Source organism: Antedon mediterranea, chromosome 3 (genome assembly GCF_964355755.1).
Source record: "Antedon mediterranea chromosome 3, ecAntMedi1.1, whole genome shotgun sequence".
Taxonomy (NCBI): Eukaryota; Metazoa; Echinodermata; class Crinoidea; order Comatulida; family Antedonidae; genus Antedon; species Antedon mediterranea.
In genome coordinates, this window is record NC_092672.1 from 12,163,080 (window position 1) to 12,182,741 (window position 19,662).

The following is a 19,662-nucleotide window of genomic DNA, read 5'->3' on the forward strand; positions in this document are numbered from 1 at the left end:
ATCAGAAGTTATCATGATAAAATCATACTAAAACACTGTACTACAGTACACAGGGGTGTTTACAGGAAAGCTGCACATATTGTACAATTAGTAATGAAACTATGTATTGGCATTTAAAAATATGCAAAAGATTGTTGTCAAATTGTAGTCACAAACAAACAGATGATAGAATGAAGATCCATTATGAGTGCAATCGTGTCAGGATAATGATATGTCATTGTTTTATATCATTATACTGGCACCTGGAAGAGAAGATCCATTTACAGTAATATTATCTATGACAGTGTCAATTTCGTTAAAAAGCATAAAGAAGAAAACGAATCATGTAAAGTACCTTTTATCAGTTGAGAAACGAATTATAATTATTAAAATTAGAGTATTTATTCGAATTAACACCCGCTTTGAATAAACTAGATGGTACGCTCGCTTCGCTCGCGTGTACCATCTAGGTCGTGCCAACAGATGGTTCTCAATACATAATAATGTCAGCGTTAAAAAACTGGCGACTTCAAATGTACGTACCGCAGGACAATAATACGTGTCGTTTACAGGAACGAATAAATAGACACTGTGATGTATGTACTCAACTAAAATTAGCACCCTGGGAATTACTTCTGAAAGAGAAACTTGTCACAAAATGAGACCAATTGTTTAAGTCGAATGTAAACAAACTTAATTTGTGTTTTGTATGTAACATTAGGGTTGAGGGATGAGAAAGAGGATGGGTGCAATGAGGAACAATTTTTAAATATATTCTTTATCCATTTAGTAACGAAATATTAATTGAACTTATTCAACCTTATGTTCCTAAGCGGTCTCTGAGATCTAGATCTGAGTCTCTTCTTCTTGCCCATATATTAATTCATCCTTCCACTAAGTTTTATGGAAATTGTTCATTTTCTTCGGCATCCGTTTCTGTATGGAATGCGTTGCCTATTGAAATCCGTCCGGCCACTTCCACCAGTGTCTTCAAATCTCTCCTCAAAACCCACCTTTTTAATTTGTAATTTTCTAAATTGTTCTGTCTTTGTAAAGCGCATTGAGGCTTTCAGCATAATGCGCTATATCAAGTACCAGTTTTTTATTTTTTATTTATTTTTTTATTTTATATATTTAGGCAAATTGCCAAAGATAAACATAAGCAAGTTCAATCACTATCCTTCTTAAAGGTGGCAATCCGTTCACGAGACAAACATATACACACAATGCTCTACATAAACAAAGTCTTTATTACAAGTCTTTGGGAGTGGAGTTGTAAATTGTCATTAGAAAAAATCCTGAAATATGACAGGACTTGAACCCAGGACCATTGGATTGGTTTATATGTGCCTTGAGCACTCTTGAGTGGTATGTGCGCTATAAAAATCATATTATTATTATTATAATTTAAAACAATTTGTGAAAACCACCTCTATTCGGGAAAAATCATAACTTCGATTTAATCGTCAATAAATATTAAATTATCTAACTCAACTTAAGTAGTAGGCCTAGTGGTTTTCAATTGTTTCTTAGAGCCAATTCATACTTAAGTTGGTTCCTACCCTACCCACCAAAGTTGTTCTGCGTTTAGGGGCATGCGATGTACCGTAGGCCTATCCTCTACTGGTTTTACAACGCTACTCATGCCAGTGAGGGAAGGGTGATGATGTGGGTGGTTTAACTGCAATAATAACGATTTGTACATAATATACAGCGAGTGAATACGCTAGCTCATTATCTGTTTAAAAAACAATTTATATCCAACCTCTGCAGCACAGATTGAAAAAAAAATGGATCAAATTTCTGTTATGAGTATACAGTACTTGCCTTTACGACGTCTGAGGGAATAGACACTTGTGGAACAGAGATTGGAATGTTCCATTCATCGCAAATCAATACATTTGTATATTAAATCTATCAAAAAAGTATTTTTTTAAAGAAAATCGTCTTCAATATTATGATGCTGTACTCGAGCTGTTCAACCGGTTTTCAGCCATTAAAAACAATTATCGTAGGAGGAGATAGGAAAATGCGAAGCATCCTCGTATTATCGTCTGCGGTATTTTTCAAGACGGACATCCATTAGACAGTGTATACCACGATCGAAAAACACCCATATTTGGGGCAAATCGTTGAACCTAAATTCGTTTTAATCGTCAATAACTAATTATCGAACTCAATTTAATTAGTAAACAGGGAAACAGGGTTACATCAGGTGGTTAAAATCAGTACCGAAAGTACGAACCAACTTTATATACCATCGAGTAAACATTCTAGAAATAACGCGCGATTTACCGAATTTTGCCCTTACGTAAATTTATATATAGAAGCCTCCCTAAAATAAACGCCACCATTCCCTCCAATAGAATACGCTCCCCACATGCATTTACACAATAATTGTATCACAACACATTACATTAACTACCATAATCTACAATTTACCAAGCATTTTTTTCACTTTTTGATATTAATTGTGCTGTATTTTTTTTTACAACGTATGCAACAACTAGTTCTCTAGTCTAACGGTATTTTTGCCCTGTTAGATTAACAAAAACAGGGCAACGGTTTCCAACGTATCAATAATACAATGTATAATAGATATAAATAGTATATCAATAGATCAACTTAGCCTCGGCTAGCTTCTCAAGTTTAGATAAGGTTGGTATTTCTCCCTCGTTTGTGACGTATTGCAACGCTCTCAAACTTTGTGACTTGTCTTCGTGACAGTACGAAAAGAATTGATGACGATAACACGTGGGAGTGGTCCCACGAGAGGGCGCTAGAGCGGACTGTACCATTCTTAATGAGGTGAATTCGGGTAGAATTCTTCTTTTCGTAATTGTTTCGCACTTCGTGGAAAAGGGCTATTGTGGGGTTTATCCAGGTAAGCAGGCACGTAATAGACTGTGCTGTATTTTTTTTTTACATCTAGGTGGTATTTATTTGATTATACATATTACCATATTATACCCAAATAAAGATGCCTCCCCTCCCCCTAAAAACCCGTTTTAACAATAAATGCCCGGGGCGTTTAATCGGATACACATGGAAAGTTACTTCTAGCATTCTGAAAAGAACTGTTGAACTTGACGTTTCTATCAAAATGTTCTTGGGGACAGCAATAACTAGTACTTGAAATTGAAACAATTTAAAGTATCAGTTATTGCATAACATTACTGTCTAAGGATAAGTTATGTAGAGATATGTTTTTTGTTTGAAACATTAATAGTAATAGTATTTCTGTTCATCTTTTAACCACATTTTCTATTACAATGAATGTAAATATGTATATTTCGAACAATTTGATACCAAATTTAAGTTTCTACGACCAGTACTTACAGAGATATGAAGATGCCATGATATGTGGGTCAAAGGTCAGAAATGGCATTTCTGATAATTTTTAGTCGCGTGGACGCGACTCTATAGTTCACTATGTCGGTCGGTCTGTCGGTCTGTCTGTCGGTCCGGTATCACTATGCGTTTTATTGCTTTTCTGTACTTTTTGAACTGTTTTGATGTCAACATGTGGGCATTTACGTGAAATTGTGCACCTCCTATTGTGAATGACGTTAGAGTTGCGCAACGTGATTTACGCGCGATTTAACGATTTTCTCGTATTTAAGATAGGTCAAAAACCAAATAACATTTTAAATTGAAACTTTGCAAAAGTTTAATTTATATCAGGCGCTAACTTTCTGTTGAAAAAAAATGTGTTTTACACAAAGTTACGCGCGCACGCACATTTAAAATTTTAAAATGCGCAAAATTAATTTTTAATAAACTTTCTACGCGTTTCTTGTCATTTTGAACATGTCAAAAATTCCCATACGCGCGCAAATTTTTACGCGCGAGGTGCGCACGTAGCGTTAAATACATACTTTTTTCGCGTGATTTATGTTTTTGCAGCCTTTTATAATAATTTTACCAACTTTTAAACAATTTTGACTTAAAATTACGTCATACGAGCACGTCGAATTGGATAATTTGCGCACGTTTTTGATGAAAAAGTTAAAAAAATTGTTAAAATTATGCCTTTTTAGTCGCGTGGACGCGATAGTTCACTATGTCGGTCGGTATGTCTGTCGGTCTGTCTGTCGGGTATCACTATGCATTGTAGCACGCGACTTAATGGCTGTTGAGGTGGCCTTGTTTACTAAAATGTCCCATTAGATTGAATATGAAAGCATGCCTTCTGAACATTTTGAGACTAAAATTGACTTGCTGCGACGAGTGGTTGCCGAGATACAAGTATCTATATATATTTTTTCGTGTAACCCTTGACCTTGACCCTTTGACCTTTTGTAACATTTTTTAAAATGTGCAACAAATAACAACATGTTTATTTCAAACAATTTAAGACCAAATTCAAGTGTCTAGGATCAGTAGTTACGGAGATACATACATTCCCTGGGGTGTAGGTCAAAGGTCAGAAATGGCATTTCCGGTAATTTTTTACTAAAATGTCCCATTAGACTTAATATAAATGTATACCTTCTGATCAATTTGAGACCAAAATTGCTGTGACCAGTGGTTGTCGAGATTTAAGGACCTATTGGTGTTTAGTTTGATAACCTTTCACCCTGACCTTTTGACCTTTCGCCACATTTTCAAAATGTGTAACCAAGCCAATAATGATTTTTTGACCATCCTAATCCAATTTCTGAAGTCAAATTCTCTGGACCTCAAAGTGCATACGAAAGTTGATCTTTCAACAGCTTCCAGAAAACATTTAATCATGAGTATTACTTTTATTCTGAGAACTTATAACTTATGAAATTTACTGTAACGTTATTCTAATTTTTTAACGTGAGGACGTTATCAAAATTAAAATAGGCCTAGTTGTAACTCATGCGAAAGATAATTGATTACCGGTAACCTAGACAATATAATAATATCCGTTTTCGTTATCGTATTCGTAAGATTGCGAAACCTCTCTATTAAATACTGGGTGAAATGGAATACGAATAAGTGAGATGCATTCTATTAAATGCGATGAGCTATGACGAAAGAGACAAAAATCCATTTTTTTTTCATTCGAGTGGCCCTATGATGACGTCAGACAACATTAATTCATATCTACAACTCATTGTGGGTCAACTGTCTATCTGAAGCGCTATAATAGATTTAAAGTTGAGATAATCCAGTTTCAACATTCTAATGTGAATGAATACAATGAATAATAACATTTATTTTATTTCGTCCATAAACATTTTGTACTAAAAATATTGGATTCAGACCAAGAACCTGGATCATCTTCATTATTTTTGGCCACAGTTAAATTTTCAAACAGGTTGTCTGAATGCCTTTTTAGGAAACCAGTCAGAAATACACATGCTCTTTTTCTTTTTTCCTCCGTATTGTGCAGTGGATTCGAATACTTTTTTCTGGTGTGGCGTCTGTATTAACCCAAGTGATGCTCATATGACAAACAAAATATCAGCGAATTAGAAAGCTGTATTTTACAGTATTGAGGGAGTATTTGGGGAAATACGTAATAAAAAAATAAATATACATACAAAAAAGTTAATTTTCTACAATTTATTTGACAAATTTGCGCATAGCAAGATACGATACCTACCCACCCCTACAGCATAGCATTACCAATAAAATACATTTAACAATTCAATATTCAATAACAATATTCAGCAATTTTAAGCTATGGATACGAAACTGCATTACAGAATATTTAGATTATTTTTTTATAAAAAAATAATAAATATTTGGAAGTTTAATTTCGTAAGTAAGTAATTGTGTTTGTGTTACTGCATAAAAAAAGAGATTGTCATTCCCAGAGTGACAATTCCATTTGACTACATATCAACATCGTGCCTGTTTCTTTCACTCCGTGTGGACGATAGGTATCTAGCTTACAACATAGATACTGTAGAGTTATTTTTAATTTCGAAAACATTTCAAAACATTTAGGGCAGCCTAAGAATTGGGCGTTGATGTAGGCCTAATGTAACCCAGTTTTTAATATGTTGCTAATCTATAGTAGATATGTTATGTTAACTGTTTATTGTAATTCATCATTACATTAATTGTCAAAACAGTAATTATAATAATTATAAATCATAAATTTAAAATTGTAGGTAACTAAATTAATTATAACCAACCGTACCAATTGCTATTTTTAATGGACTACATTATTTACAATCAATGTTATGTATTTTTAAAAACAATTTAATAATTATAATTTAACTCTAAACTATAACGAACATCCTGTGGGGTAATTTAAAGGTCATCTACTGTAAAATTGAATATATTGTGATTTATTTATAATTATAAAATTGTTTATAAAATATATTGATTTAGTGTTTTGAGAAATGTTTTCGTTTAACGGATCTGCTTACGAAAGGTAAGATACGAAAGCATTTCAAATTACACGGTCCGCTAGGGGACAGTTTAGGCTCACCAATCTATAAGAAACTGTAATTTTTATTTTACTGTCCATTATCTGTTTGATAAGTTTCACCAATTAGGCCTACTTGTAAGTAATACAATATTTTGCTCTCTTTTCAATTAGTAGTCCTATTAGACATTACGTCCAAAACAGGTGGAAATTCATTTAATAATGTTCCAGTATATTTTATAAACAATTAAATTACGTTTATTCTTTCTTTCAAAAACGAATGTATTGATGTGTTCGTCGTCTACGCATCCTGTCTTTCTCTGCTTACAAAGGAATGCAAAACAAAATCGCTAGCGTATTCCTAAATTAGGTCAGCATTATTTACAGGACTTGTTATCGTACATTTACAATAGAGTGTGTATTCTTACAGTCATCTCTCATGATTATATGTTTACGGTAATACAGTATTTCAATAAAAAAAATACTTACAATTCATCTTATAAGTAAATAGTATTATTCCTTATTTCAAATCCTTTATTTCTCCATAAGTTGCCGTGTATGTGTACGACTTGCACAATATCAATAACAATGTTTGTGACTAGATTGGTACAGTGAATACCGAGAATTTTCGTTCGCTCAAAAACATAAAAGGAGACTGGAAATGGCATGCTAAGTAAACACCACAGGTAGTAGATCTGAATAACAATAATTCCATATTAGGGGTCGAATAACAATATTAAGTACCGAACTATATTGTATTCAATGTATTGTTGATATTAAAAAGAAGTTTATTGAAGCAGAAAGAGGTAGGTCTACTATGAGACGAATAGCTAGAATTCCATTAAAACAGCCTTTGCTTTTTAATTCTTACTCAATTTCCTGATAGAAAGTACGTTATTATTAGCATTGGTAATAGAGTGCTTGGTTCATTTATTTTAATGGAGAAAATGATGCAAAGGTAACTTTTTAAAACAAGTTTGATAATATTATGAGTAGGCCTGATTTAAGGAAATTTTAGAATAATCATAATGTTATTTCTACTTTAAAGTTGAGATAACTCAGTGTCATTAATCTAAGTTTATAAAATCAAATTAATCCATGTTTTCAGTAAAAAGAACTTTGGGAATAAGAAAATTTGTATAGAGAAATATGTTTAAGAAAAATAATTTAATAAAAAATTTTAAAGTATTTAAAAATAAGAAATCAAGCATAAAGTACGACTTTAAGAGTATTTAAATGGTTAATAAAACACTTTACAAATGAATCAGTAATTAGTCATCTTGTTAACTAAGGTAACCTATATTTATCCAATCATGTACACATGTACCTCTCATTTAATTTACAATTAAAAGAGAAAAACAGTTTTACTAACATTTGTTCTTGATCTGAAGAACAAGTTAATAGCATAACAAAATGTGTCCGTGGCCTTTAAACTCTACTCTTTATTTATTTAAACTCTAACTGTTCTTTATGCCCTAAAAAACACTCAATTACATATGGGTCGTAACTGCATTACACTAGTATTCGCACTTTATAGAAACAGATCACAGATCAGCAAACAGGTATTTTGTACCAATACAAAAGGCAGCAAAACAAAAATAGGTGAAATCTCAGTGAATCGAAACACACTATTACTGTGGGTTTACAATGGGCTTAACAAATGACTAAGCTTATTTTGTAAAGACCAAACGTATACAGGAAAAGAAACACATGTGTCGGGCGTTAACGTACTATAATCGATTATCATACGTTTTATGTGTCAAGTGGTTAAAATAAGAAATTGACATTTAGTTTAGGTTCAAGTTTAATTTTAATTTTCAAGTAAAAAGCAATTGTTCTTCAAAGTGATTCTTCATTTGTGTGAAAAGCATACCATATATTTTAAATATAATATAATAATAAATAGATATGTGTATATTTATTGAACATAATTTTCAGACACATTTTAGTTAGGCCTGCATTGTTTTAAAAATGCTAACGTTTAATGAATAGTTAGCCATAAACCTAGTAGGTGTGAGTTATGGTAAAGTTAATCTGTACATTGTAGTCACGAGTCAGAGAAAAGATGTTAGATAGAAATGGTCCGTTAAATGGTTAAAATTAATCTGCTCTACAATGTATACATGTAGGAATTTACTAGTATTCATATGTCTCATTTTTAAACGTGTGTTGCACTACAATTTCTTCTAGAACCAGTAGACACGGTACAGTGGAAGACAAAAACAATTATAAAACGTAAAAATAATGTTATGTTTTATGTAAAAAATAATGTAATGTTATTTTTTTTAAATTACGGTCTGTTAACAATTTTGAATTTCATTTCAAATAAGATTCAATTACTCATAAATCTTGTACCATTGATGCATTAATGTACGTACTGTCAGTAAGGCTGAGCTGTAATTAATTTCAGTCGCCATTGTTAAACCTTCCCATCATCTTTCGTCTTTTATTTCAAGCACAAGATGGCGCACTACGACTAATTTGAGTCGTTATAATAAGTAGGCGTGGCTTACTTATCCCTCTACGTTCAAATATATTCTGAACGATTCAGCCCGCCAGAGGGCTCTATATAAACTTGATATACCATTATGTACTTCATTCAAAATTGTTTTTTTGTCGCATAGCGTCTTTTTGTCAAATTTTTGAAATCTTTTGATATTCTTTAAACGGATATTATTGCATAATATTCAATAAGCTAGAGACAGCTTCGGCGAAGAGGTTAAGCAAACAAAGTGAAAGTAGATAATACAGTATCATACATACACATACATTCTTACATTGTATTTATTACTGTAAGTTCCATTTTAAATAGGATTTCAGAAATAATCGGTAAATGAAACATCTTACTATTATGTTATGTGATATAATAATATGTACACTTTAATAAATAATACAAATAATTGATTAGAATGATAACTAAAAGAAAACAGTTTGTCTCAATTCGAATTATTAAATAATCAATAAGTGTGAAACCGAAACTGTTATAAGTTCAATCAGTTCATTGCTAAATAAGCAAAACCAATTTATATCGTTACCCATTCCATGTTTGAATCAATTATTGTGACCGCTATTGTTTGCATATAGTATATTGACGATTTTTAAATTATCAAATAATGACATCACGCGTTATGTGGCAGATTTATTTTCAAATCTAACATTATGCACATTGAATTTCTATAAGATAATTTTAGAACAGTAGATAATGTATGTTTTGTACTGGTGGTACTGAGCTATTATTGTTTTTTTTTTAATTTTCTTTTATCATGTATATAAATATATTGTATAATCCGGGTTGTAAAATGTAAACAAACAAATGAAAATGTGTGAACTATTTTAAAACGGGATAGATGATAATGATGATCCTTTCAAGTGTATAGCAAAATATAAGAAAATTAATGAAAAAAGGAATAATACAGAATTCATAATGTAACAATGTTACTTATGAACTGTAACGACATTTACAAGTTAAATAATACGATTGTTTGTAATATGAAATAATATGAATGTGAATAAAAGTGGTGTTGGCGCCACAAAAGAGACAAAAAAAATGTATGTTTTGTCATTAAAAACAAACAATTTATTTTACACAATAAGAAAGTGATGCACTGTTGTCTAAATCTTCATTAAAAAAAAAGAAATAATTTATAAATAAGCTAGCCTCAGTTGCTTGTTAATGTTCATGCTTCAGACAATTAATAAATAGATATTATTATAAAGTGAAGTGTTTTAATTAATAAGAAAATGAAAATGGTATCAGACTTCTTTTAATTAAGAAAATGAAATTGGTATCGGACTTCTTTTAACTAAGAAAATGATATAGTATCAGACTTATTTTAACTAAGAAGAAAATGAAAATGAAATGGTATCAGAGACCTCTTTTAATTAAGATTTTTTATATACATTATTAGTTAGGCCAATACGCATTCTTAAAAATTGCTTTTCCGCTGACATACAGTATACGAATTGTAGATACCATACCGATACTACTCCGTATGTCTGTATCTCATTAAACTTGGCCACAATTGGATGAATACTAAGTTTAATATTAAAGGGAATAGTGTTTCTTAATAATGTCATCAAACTTGGCTAAAATTGAATGAATACCAAGTGCAATATTAAAGGGAATAGTGTTTCTTAATAATTTCCACATAAAAACAACAGTATTCATCTGAATCTCGCCTAACTTACCACAATTATCAATGATCTATAGGTACTTTCAAATGGAAGGATAAAACTGCTATTAACTATGTAGTGCAATTATAGAGAAAAACCTTTTCTTTTAGTTGGATATTTTTATGTAAGAAAATAATACTGTAGGCAGGAGTATACACTCTCGGAGTACCCTCTAGTTTGCTTTACAATCAGCCCCGAAATGTTAGTTGAAAGTTATTGAATAATATTTCCTTGCCTTTTATAACTGATTTTTTTATTTGGCGAATTTAAATCAATTAATATAACATTTACTGGCTTCAAAGCTCTGTCTACATTATTAAACTTTGAAACAAATTTGATGTACCCATATATGGACGTGATGTACCCATATATGGACGTGATGTACCCATATATGGACGTGATGATGTCTGGGCATATCACACCTTTTTTTGCTCAAAATACTTTGAGCTTTATATTGTTTACCCAAACACTTGATTGATTTACCGACATTGAGTTTGGTAATATACTCGGCATCAATTCTAAGCATTATATTCTAACTTTTCAGCAGGAACAGTCATGTTATTCTCCTTTAAAAATGCAATAAATGATTGCAAGTTATCCTCCCTTAGAATCCCCCTATGTTCAAGATCTAATATCACAGTCCATTGGTTGTTACTTTGTTTTTTTAGAACACTTTTCAAACGGATGAGATCTCTTGTATTTTCTTTCGAAAGTGCGTCACCAAACTGAATTAGGTGTTGTCGATATGTTGAGAAGGATGTGATACACTGGTTGGTTTTATCGAATGTCTCCTTTAACAGTTTGTTGACCTCCAAAACACCATTGGTACTAGTGACATTAATTGCGTCAATAAGAACTTTCACGTTGGTAGTGGTAACATTGCCAGATCGTTTCAATAAGTTGAAGAAATCTATGCAGTCAGCATTCTGTAGATCATTGTAAGGTGTTATCAGATCTTTGCATAACACCTTCAGTTTATCAAGAGAGCCATGTTCATCATACCAGCTCGATACGTTTACCACGATTTTTTCAAACTCTTCAGATGATTCTGCAGTAAGGCATTGTAGAAAGAAAAGAATATTGAATAACATTGTACTAGTATCATTATAAACAAATACACTTTTGTTATAAACGAAGGTATAGTCAAAGAAACACACATTTTTACTTATTCCCGTCTTTTAAATAGCTTAGACAATATGTCAGTAGGCCAAGTGCGTTTACTATTAGGCCTACTGTATACGGTTTTTCTGTATTTATTTTGCGAACCTAAAGTGAATGACTCAATGAACCAATTGAATAAATCTGTGATTAGGATACATTTATCACAGTTTCTAAAGTGCTAACACATTTTCAAAATGTTTTCAAATATAAAAGTTTTAGTGAGCTTCCACCAGTAGGGATTACTGATACGGACTCTATATGATAAAAATACATTTTCAGCGCAATATGTTCAACTTTAATTCTTTATGAAATGATATGCCACAAATCATGATGAGAATCCTACACAAGTGTTTGTGTGACGCAGATTTTTGGGGCAGGCTTCCATTGAACTACCCAAAAGTGGGAATCATTAAAGATAAAGATAACTTCACATCACATTTAAAGAGGGTAAATTATATGGTATTCAAACGTGAAAACAGGGCTGCAAATTAACTTTTTTACTTGGTAGCACTATCAAATTTGTATGATGGCTCATAATAATTTTTGGTAGCACCACCAATTTTTTTAGTAGCACCTTTTCATCGACAACTAACCCCCCTTCCCTCAAACAAACCCCATCCGCGCAGATCCGTTTTTAGTTTAGTGGTGGGGGGGGGGGGGGGGGTGTATAAAAATGAAATACAGTACAACCTTAGGCTAGGGGTCAGGGGGGCCGCCAATGGCCCCGCTTTGGGGGGGGGGGGATTTTTGAGTAATTATAGGTTGTTTCAATCGATTTCTGAGCACATAAAAATTCAGCACTGAAGAATTCAATTAATTTGGGTTATGCACGTTTAGGCACTGGTCCTGATGCGCCACTTATATTCACGCAAGATCTATTCTTTTTACGGTACAGAAAGAAATTACTGCTTTGTATATACGCGTAATCTTTCGTAGCCTACGCGTAAATAGATCGTAGGTCATTGTTCGCTAAACATATCCTGTAATTTCCAAAGTATTGTTCGTTGCCATGCCTACGATGTATTGTTTATGATAATATCTACCCGTCGATCGTATGGTGGTTCGTAGGGTTAGTAATTTGTAAACACCAATGTCATCGCCTTTAGGAGCATGAACAATGGAAACAAACATGTATTGTTGGCTAATTAAAATCCTAGACGTTAATTTTTGTAGCCGCCCTACACATCGGTTGTCCTAATTTGGCAGGACATCCGCCGACGAGACGACATCGGGCCCGAGGCCCTCAGCTCACGCAGAGAGAGTTTTCGGCGGCCTACCTACATGATTCAATCCTACCTTGGTTTAGCGAATTATAAAAACAACACCTTGGCTAGGACACCAACAAAATATATGCAAAATAAATATATATTCCATGTTAAGATTTAACATAGGCCTTTGTAAATTATTATTACGACAAAAGACCCGACCAGAATTTAACATAGGCCTTTGTAAATTATTCTTACGACAAAAGACCCGACCAGAATTTGGAGGGGAAACACGTGCGAACCGTGGGAACAGTTTAGAGCTGTATTACGTTTCATGTGACGCAAAATTCAGGTACACTGTTTTGTAGCCATCATCACCCCCCCCCCCCCCCTCGTACCGAGTAAAAAAAAACATGCGAGAGGTTTGCGGTGGTAAAACAGAGTATCGCGTTTCATGACATGTGACCAAAAAACTAGGTCTGTATTAATTACGATCTTCTGTCGGCAGTCTTTTTGGGCAACCGATTGAACGTTCTGATACTATATTTAGAATGAATTGTTTACGATCCTTTTGTTTGCATGTTTCTGGATTGACTGGACGTTCGCTATATTATTTTTATTAGTTGGCATAGTTCATTGTGTTGGATCGTGTCTCTACGTTTACATTGTGGGAAATTTATATTCGCCGTTGAGAGTAAAGAAAAACACACGAATGAAACATTTACGAATAAAAACTATTAGCCTATATTATATATTTCTTAGTAATGTACAAATTGGTCCTCCTCCGCCAGTCAAAAATAACACATTAAATAATAATTTTCACACCTTGTTACTTCACATCGTGGGGTTGTTTATTGAGGTTACTAATGAAGCCAAACAACGTAACCTACAAAGCCAACAACGTAGCCTGTTTTATCTACGAAGCTAATTCGTAGGAAAAGTTGCGGTATTCTGGATATATAATTTTCGATAATCAGAATCTGGAATAAAGTATTAAATCTACTGATAAACAATACTGCTGTTTAATCTATATAATGAATAGATATTATTATATATATCATTAATTACATTATTTAGTAATCATGATATATAACCGTTAAACCTAAAAATACTGATGGCTGCGCGGCGACAATCCTTTGTATCTGCCGCGCCCGCCCTGGCTAACTTCTGTGTACGGCGGTACAATTGTTTTTATATTTTCTTCCTTCTTTAATAACGGAGGTGATTTTCCACGAGGTTTGTGTCGTCCGCGCGTCACACTGTGCTGTGTGTTTGGTGTCCTTTTGTGTGATTGGGTAAGGCAGCATGCAATAAATGGACGAATTTCCAATCACAACGAGTGTAAAATGTTTAGGGGCTTTGTACGCTTGAATGAACCTGACTCCTTTGCGGCGGCGGTGACTTGTGGAAACTCCTGAGCCTTCCGTAGTAGAGAGATTAAATTAAAACACAGTGTTTGAAATAGGGAAAACACACCTGACTTCAATTTGAAACAACTCGCACAAGCAGACGATCTTGTCGCGCTATGCGCGACCTATTCTGTTTCTTTAGTCGCAAAGAGAAAAATTAGGTCGCAAATGCGACCAAATACCCCTTAATTTGCAGCCCTGGAAAATGGCCTTGTGGCAATACCATTATTACAAATATAAAGCTACCTCTATAGTGCAGTGTTGCTGGCTCTACACAACTTCTTTCTGAAAATGAAAAAGATAATTACGATAATGATTGATAGACTGTTTTACTGCTCTTATTTGTTTGGGTTTTCCTACTTCTAACAGTTTCAAAAGTTGTGTTGGCATCACTATTGATAATCTAGTTTTTAGTCGCGTGGAAGCGACTCTATAGTTCACTATGTCGGTCGGTCGGTCTGTCTGTCGGTCTGTCTGTCTGTCTGTCGGTTCGGTATCACTATGCGTTTTATCGCTTTCTGACCTTATCTTGATATCAGTTTAATCTAGCTAGGTCAATTTTTCACAGTATATTCCTTATGGCCAGGAATCAATGTGGTTATGTTTTCACGGTGCGCAATAAAAAATTACGCGGTCTACGCACGATTTAACGAAATCACGTTTGTAATCATATCTTCACAACCATGAATCACAATTAAATAAAATTTGGTACTCATAAATTTCAGGGCATAAATCATCATATGGCAATACAATTACGTGCGTAGCGCATGTAACGCATGCGTACGCGCGCTTAAAATTTTCCAAATTTATTTTCGATGAAATAAGAGTACATTTCAGGCAATTTTAAGCGTTTACAAAATTGCCATGAGTGCGATATTTTTGCGCGCGTACTGCGCGTTAAATGTTATTGCGCACTCTTTTTGCCCGATTTCTGTTTTCTTGACTTACTTTTTAACTCGAAATTACGTTATGCGAGCACGTCGAAAGTGACAGGCTACGCACGTGTAAATTAAAAAAATATAAATGTTTTTAAACATTTCAACATTTTTAAACATGTTCAGTAATTTCGGTCAGTATAGTTCACTATGTCGGTCGGTCTGTCGGTCTATCGGTCTGTATGTCGGTCCGGTATCACTATGCATTGTAGCACGCGACTTAATGGCTGTTGGCCTTGTTAAATTGTAGGGTACAGTAATGGTATTTCTAGGGCTGGTATATGTAATGCATTTTAACAGATGGTTAATTTATCAAGACTTTACTCAAATCTTGGAAGAAAGAAGAAAACATACAATAACATTGTTCTTCATAACTTTCGAAAACAAGTTATGTTTTAAAAACACTCATTCATTTTTAAAAGACTTATGTATGGTCAGATGATAACGTATAGTTCAATATTTCTAATACTTGTATTTAATAATAGTGGTTGGTACAGTATGTCAGATAGTACAATATGTGTATAATAATGATCATAGTAAGTAATTATTAGGTTTCATGAATAGATTGCACGTAAAAGTTGAATAATGTTTTCATTATTTATACAGATATCATTCCAATAGTAAAAGTGTGAAACTGTAAAATCAACCTACTTACTTGTTTTTTCTGATGTTGAAGACATACGTGTTTCAAATGTCTTTTCTCTTTCTCCTTCAGTGGCATTTTGTTCAGCTGTAAAAAACAATTCATTTTGTAAAAAAGCAACATAAAAATTGGAAAAGTTATTGTTTTGAATTCCTTTCCAATCGTGTAGAATTCTTATAAATAAATTCAATAAATAAGTGTAAACAATACCATTCAGTTACTTTAGAGAACATAAAATAAAAGTAAATAAATGTTCAGACAAACGTACCGGGCAAAAACAGACGCTTGATATGAGCAGTATCCATAGCGTCATTCTTTCCACATTCAACCGAATTCTCGTTTAAACACCTTTTGAGATTGTGTAAGTGATGTTTATTTGGATCACAAACAGTGCATAATACACGAAGTTTGTAACCGATACCCTCGTATATAGTACAGACAGTTTGTAGTTGTTTCTTCAAGTAGCTTAGTACCTAAAATGAGACGGACATTTTATCTCAAGATATAATTTATTATTACATGTCATAGTATGTTAATTTGTTAATTTCGTGTTCATTACCTCCATGCAGACACTTGGTTGTAGTTCTGGTTTAACTTTCAACTCTATGTTAGTGTCATCAATAGCTGTAGTAGGACTCCAGATTCTTAGGCGATATATTTCAAGCTGTTAAAAAAACGAAGAGAAACATGTATACATGGGACCATTACTAATTTCAGAATCACCTTTTGTTAAATTGAATACAAAATACATCATTAAGTTTACAACTTTAAGTAGGGCTAATATAAACGGACATATTCGATGAGGTAGGTGATTATTAAAGTAATCCAGATTTTATGATATTTCCTTTTGCATATATCTTAATTGAAAATGTAAATGAAAGTAAAAGAGCATGTCAATAGATATACTGAATGTATATACCTTCAATGCATATGGCTTTTCTTGTGTATTGTTAATTTTGACGACACCTAGACTGACTCTATGTTCTTTAAAGTTGAAGTCACTACGATTCCGATATACTAGTGGATCATCACTGTCGGCTTTCGTCGTCAATTCAAGAAATGCAACAACTAAAGTGTGGTACACAGCATCAGGGAGAAAGTCGGTCGGAGTAAGGTAAATTGATACCATTTGCACATTATCATCTTTGGTGACTTCCAGACGCTCGTTGTCCACTTTCATCCGACACGGAACCAAGAACACTCGGTTACTATCTTCAACCCCCTGTTATGAACATAGTTACATAATTTAAAAGACAAACTTATTTTTTTATTATTCTTAAAATATTAAAATAATGTACTAGTTTTACTATCTACAGTTTTTTCTTCTTACATCACATTTATGTTTATTTTCATACAATAATGATGTTCATAATGATACTATTATTTTTATTCCTAAAAATAGAAAAAAACTAATTTAAACATAAAATGATATCAGTCTAGTGAACGTAAAATACGGAACAACTTCCTAAAAACATCACAGATTCATCTACAAAAAAACATGCGGTTCTTTCTTAAAAGATTTTTCATTTAACTCTAAACTGTTATATTAAAAAATGAAAAAACAGTCAGTTAATGTTTAGCTTTGTTTTTTTCTGTCGCTAATTTGTATTTCCATATACAATTATAACTTGGTTTAATTTGTGTTAGAATTAAACTGTTAATTAATAATTGTGAATCAAAAGCCGAATTATAAATTTATCTATACCATTATCACATTTGTTTTATTATTAATTTGTTTGATAATCATTATTTTAAACATGTATTGTTAACTTTGTTTAGATTGCATTTATAATTTAGACCATACATGCATACATAATAATTGTTAATAAACCTTAGTTTAGGAGTGTGTACTTACCGCCATTTCAAAAAGTAACCGAAACTCCTTCATTACTTCTATAAACACTTCAATGTGGCCTTCTTCCTGTTGCCATAGATAACGTAGTAACTTCTCCTCGAGAATCCCTTTCTCACTTAGCTTATTCCATAACTGCATCAGTTGCTTCTGTGTAAAAATCGTCTTAACTGTATCACTAAACACACGGTAATAATTATGTTTGACGAATCAATGAAATTAAGTCAAGAACAACAATGCAATTCCTGCCTACCTTTTTAATAGTCGGTTTAACTACTGTGATCACCTTTGTCAACATCTGAATCATTATGTGAATATTTGTTATCACTGTGTTTTCTAATTTCTTGTTAGTATTTGAATACATGATTGCTCCAATGTCATTTAGGTACGTTAATGCATGTAATAGCCCATCTGTTGAAATTCCACATTCAGTGCAAATCACAGAAGCCTAATAACAAATTGAGATTATTTAAAGAATTTGCGTACACTCTATTAAATCATAGATGATTATTATAGATCTTACTATAGTTTATTATAATATCTCTATGATTGAATGTAGACGATGGTTTTTAGAAATTAGAATAATATATTGGGTAAACTCTCAAATTGTTGTAAAAAAGAGACGTTTTGACCAAATTAAAAATATTTGAATTGATGTAAAATATATAAAGAAACCTAAAATTTTATCAGTGTCTTTAAACTTACTCTATTCTGTCTGATGTCAACTTATTTTATTAGCTGCATTATGGGAGTATGTTTGAATAGGTGTAAAACATGACCGAAGTAATAATATGTACCGCGTTTAGAGCGTTCAAAACAATTGGCTCTTTATAAATCTAGGATCATCATTATCATTTTGGCTCTTTATAAATCCAGGATCATCATTATCAGTGTTATTACCGTTGTCGTCGTCGTCATCGTAATTTTTAATAACGTTCTACCATTTTTGCAGAATTATAAAATTCTGCTAAAATGGGCAAGCCAGAATGATATACATTGTCCCAAGACCTACAGTATATTTTATAACCAACAAAAGTCAATACATGATTATTATCTTTAAAAAATAAAAAACATACCTCAATGAAGGTAATGCATAGTCTGGTTTTTCCCATTCCTTGCAACCTTTCTTGCAAATCAAGCCACTTGAATGGAACGGTTCTCACCATGTCCTTCATGTAACGACCAACGTTTCTCCTTAGTTGTTTTATACCTTCATGTGATTTTACAGTGTTATCGACCATGTACATCTCACGATCTACATGATCGGCATATGGCATTCCTTCCATTGTTCTAAACATTAACTGAAACTTATCCTCCACTTCCTTTAATAAAAATATTGTTTTCATTACAAGCGTAAACAAAACAACACAAATTTATCTTTTATTACAAAATGTTCATCCACATTCTGATTTGAATACATCTAGACCGTATACTATTAATTACCGATTATTTAATATAAATGCAGAACCAATATTACCTCCATCCAAATTTTTGATTTTGACTTTTTCAATTTGTCCATATGTGTAGCAACCAAACAGATAGGAGGTGACTGGATAATCTTGCCAACAACGTCAATGGGACTTCCTGGACCATGTCGTTTCACAGTATGTTCATAAATGGACCTTATCCAGAACATATTCATTTCCAAATTGGTCATTCCTAGTGTACTCTAATATCACAAATAAAATGCAATCTTACAAAGTAAGCTAAAATATTCTCAATAACAAAGATATGCATATTTAATAAAGTGTATTCGAGCGAAATAAGTAGGTAGTCAACTTACTGTGGTTGAATCTCGCGGATTAGCTGGTTCATCCAAGTTATCACACGCATTAAATGCTACACAGTAGGATACTCTATTTGTGAGGAAAAACTAAACAAAATACAATTGATAATAATAACTTTTTTTTATACTCCACGACATTTATTAGGGATGTGTTAATTGATACATGC

General features: G+C 32.8%; 1 protein-coding gene across 1 annotated transcript; it reads right to left on the reverse strand.

The window, feature by feature from the left end:
* Positions 1-10,128: 10,128 nt before the first annotated feature.
* LOC140044036 (uncharacterized) lies at positions 10,129-19,192 on the reverse strand. The gene is made up of 10 exons (XM_072088516.1): positions 19,187-19,192; positions 18,786-19,031; positions 17,963-18,157; positions 17,713-17,859; positions 16,777-17,079; positions 16,417-16,521; positions 16,126-16,330; positions 15,870-15,944; positions 14,526-14,564; positions 10,129-11,552 (listed from the first exon to the last, which is right to left on the reverse strand). The coding sequence occupies exons 1-10, from the start codon at positions 19,190-19,192 to the stop codon at positions 11,023-11,025; spliced, it is 1,851 nt and encodes a 616-aa protein (XP_071944617.1). The 3' UTR covers positions 10,129-11,022.
* Between the last annotated feature and the right edge of the window lie 470 nt (positions 19,193-19,662).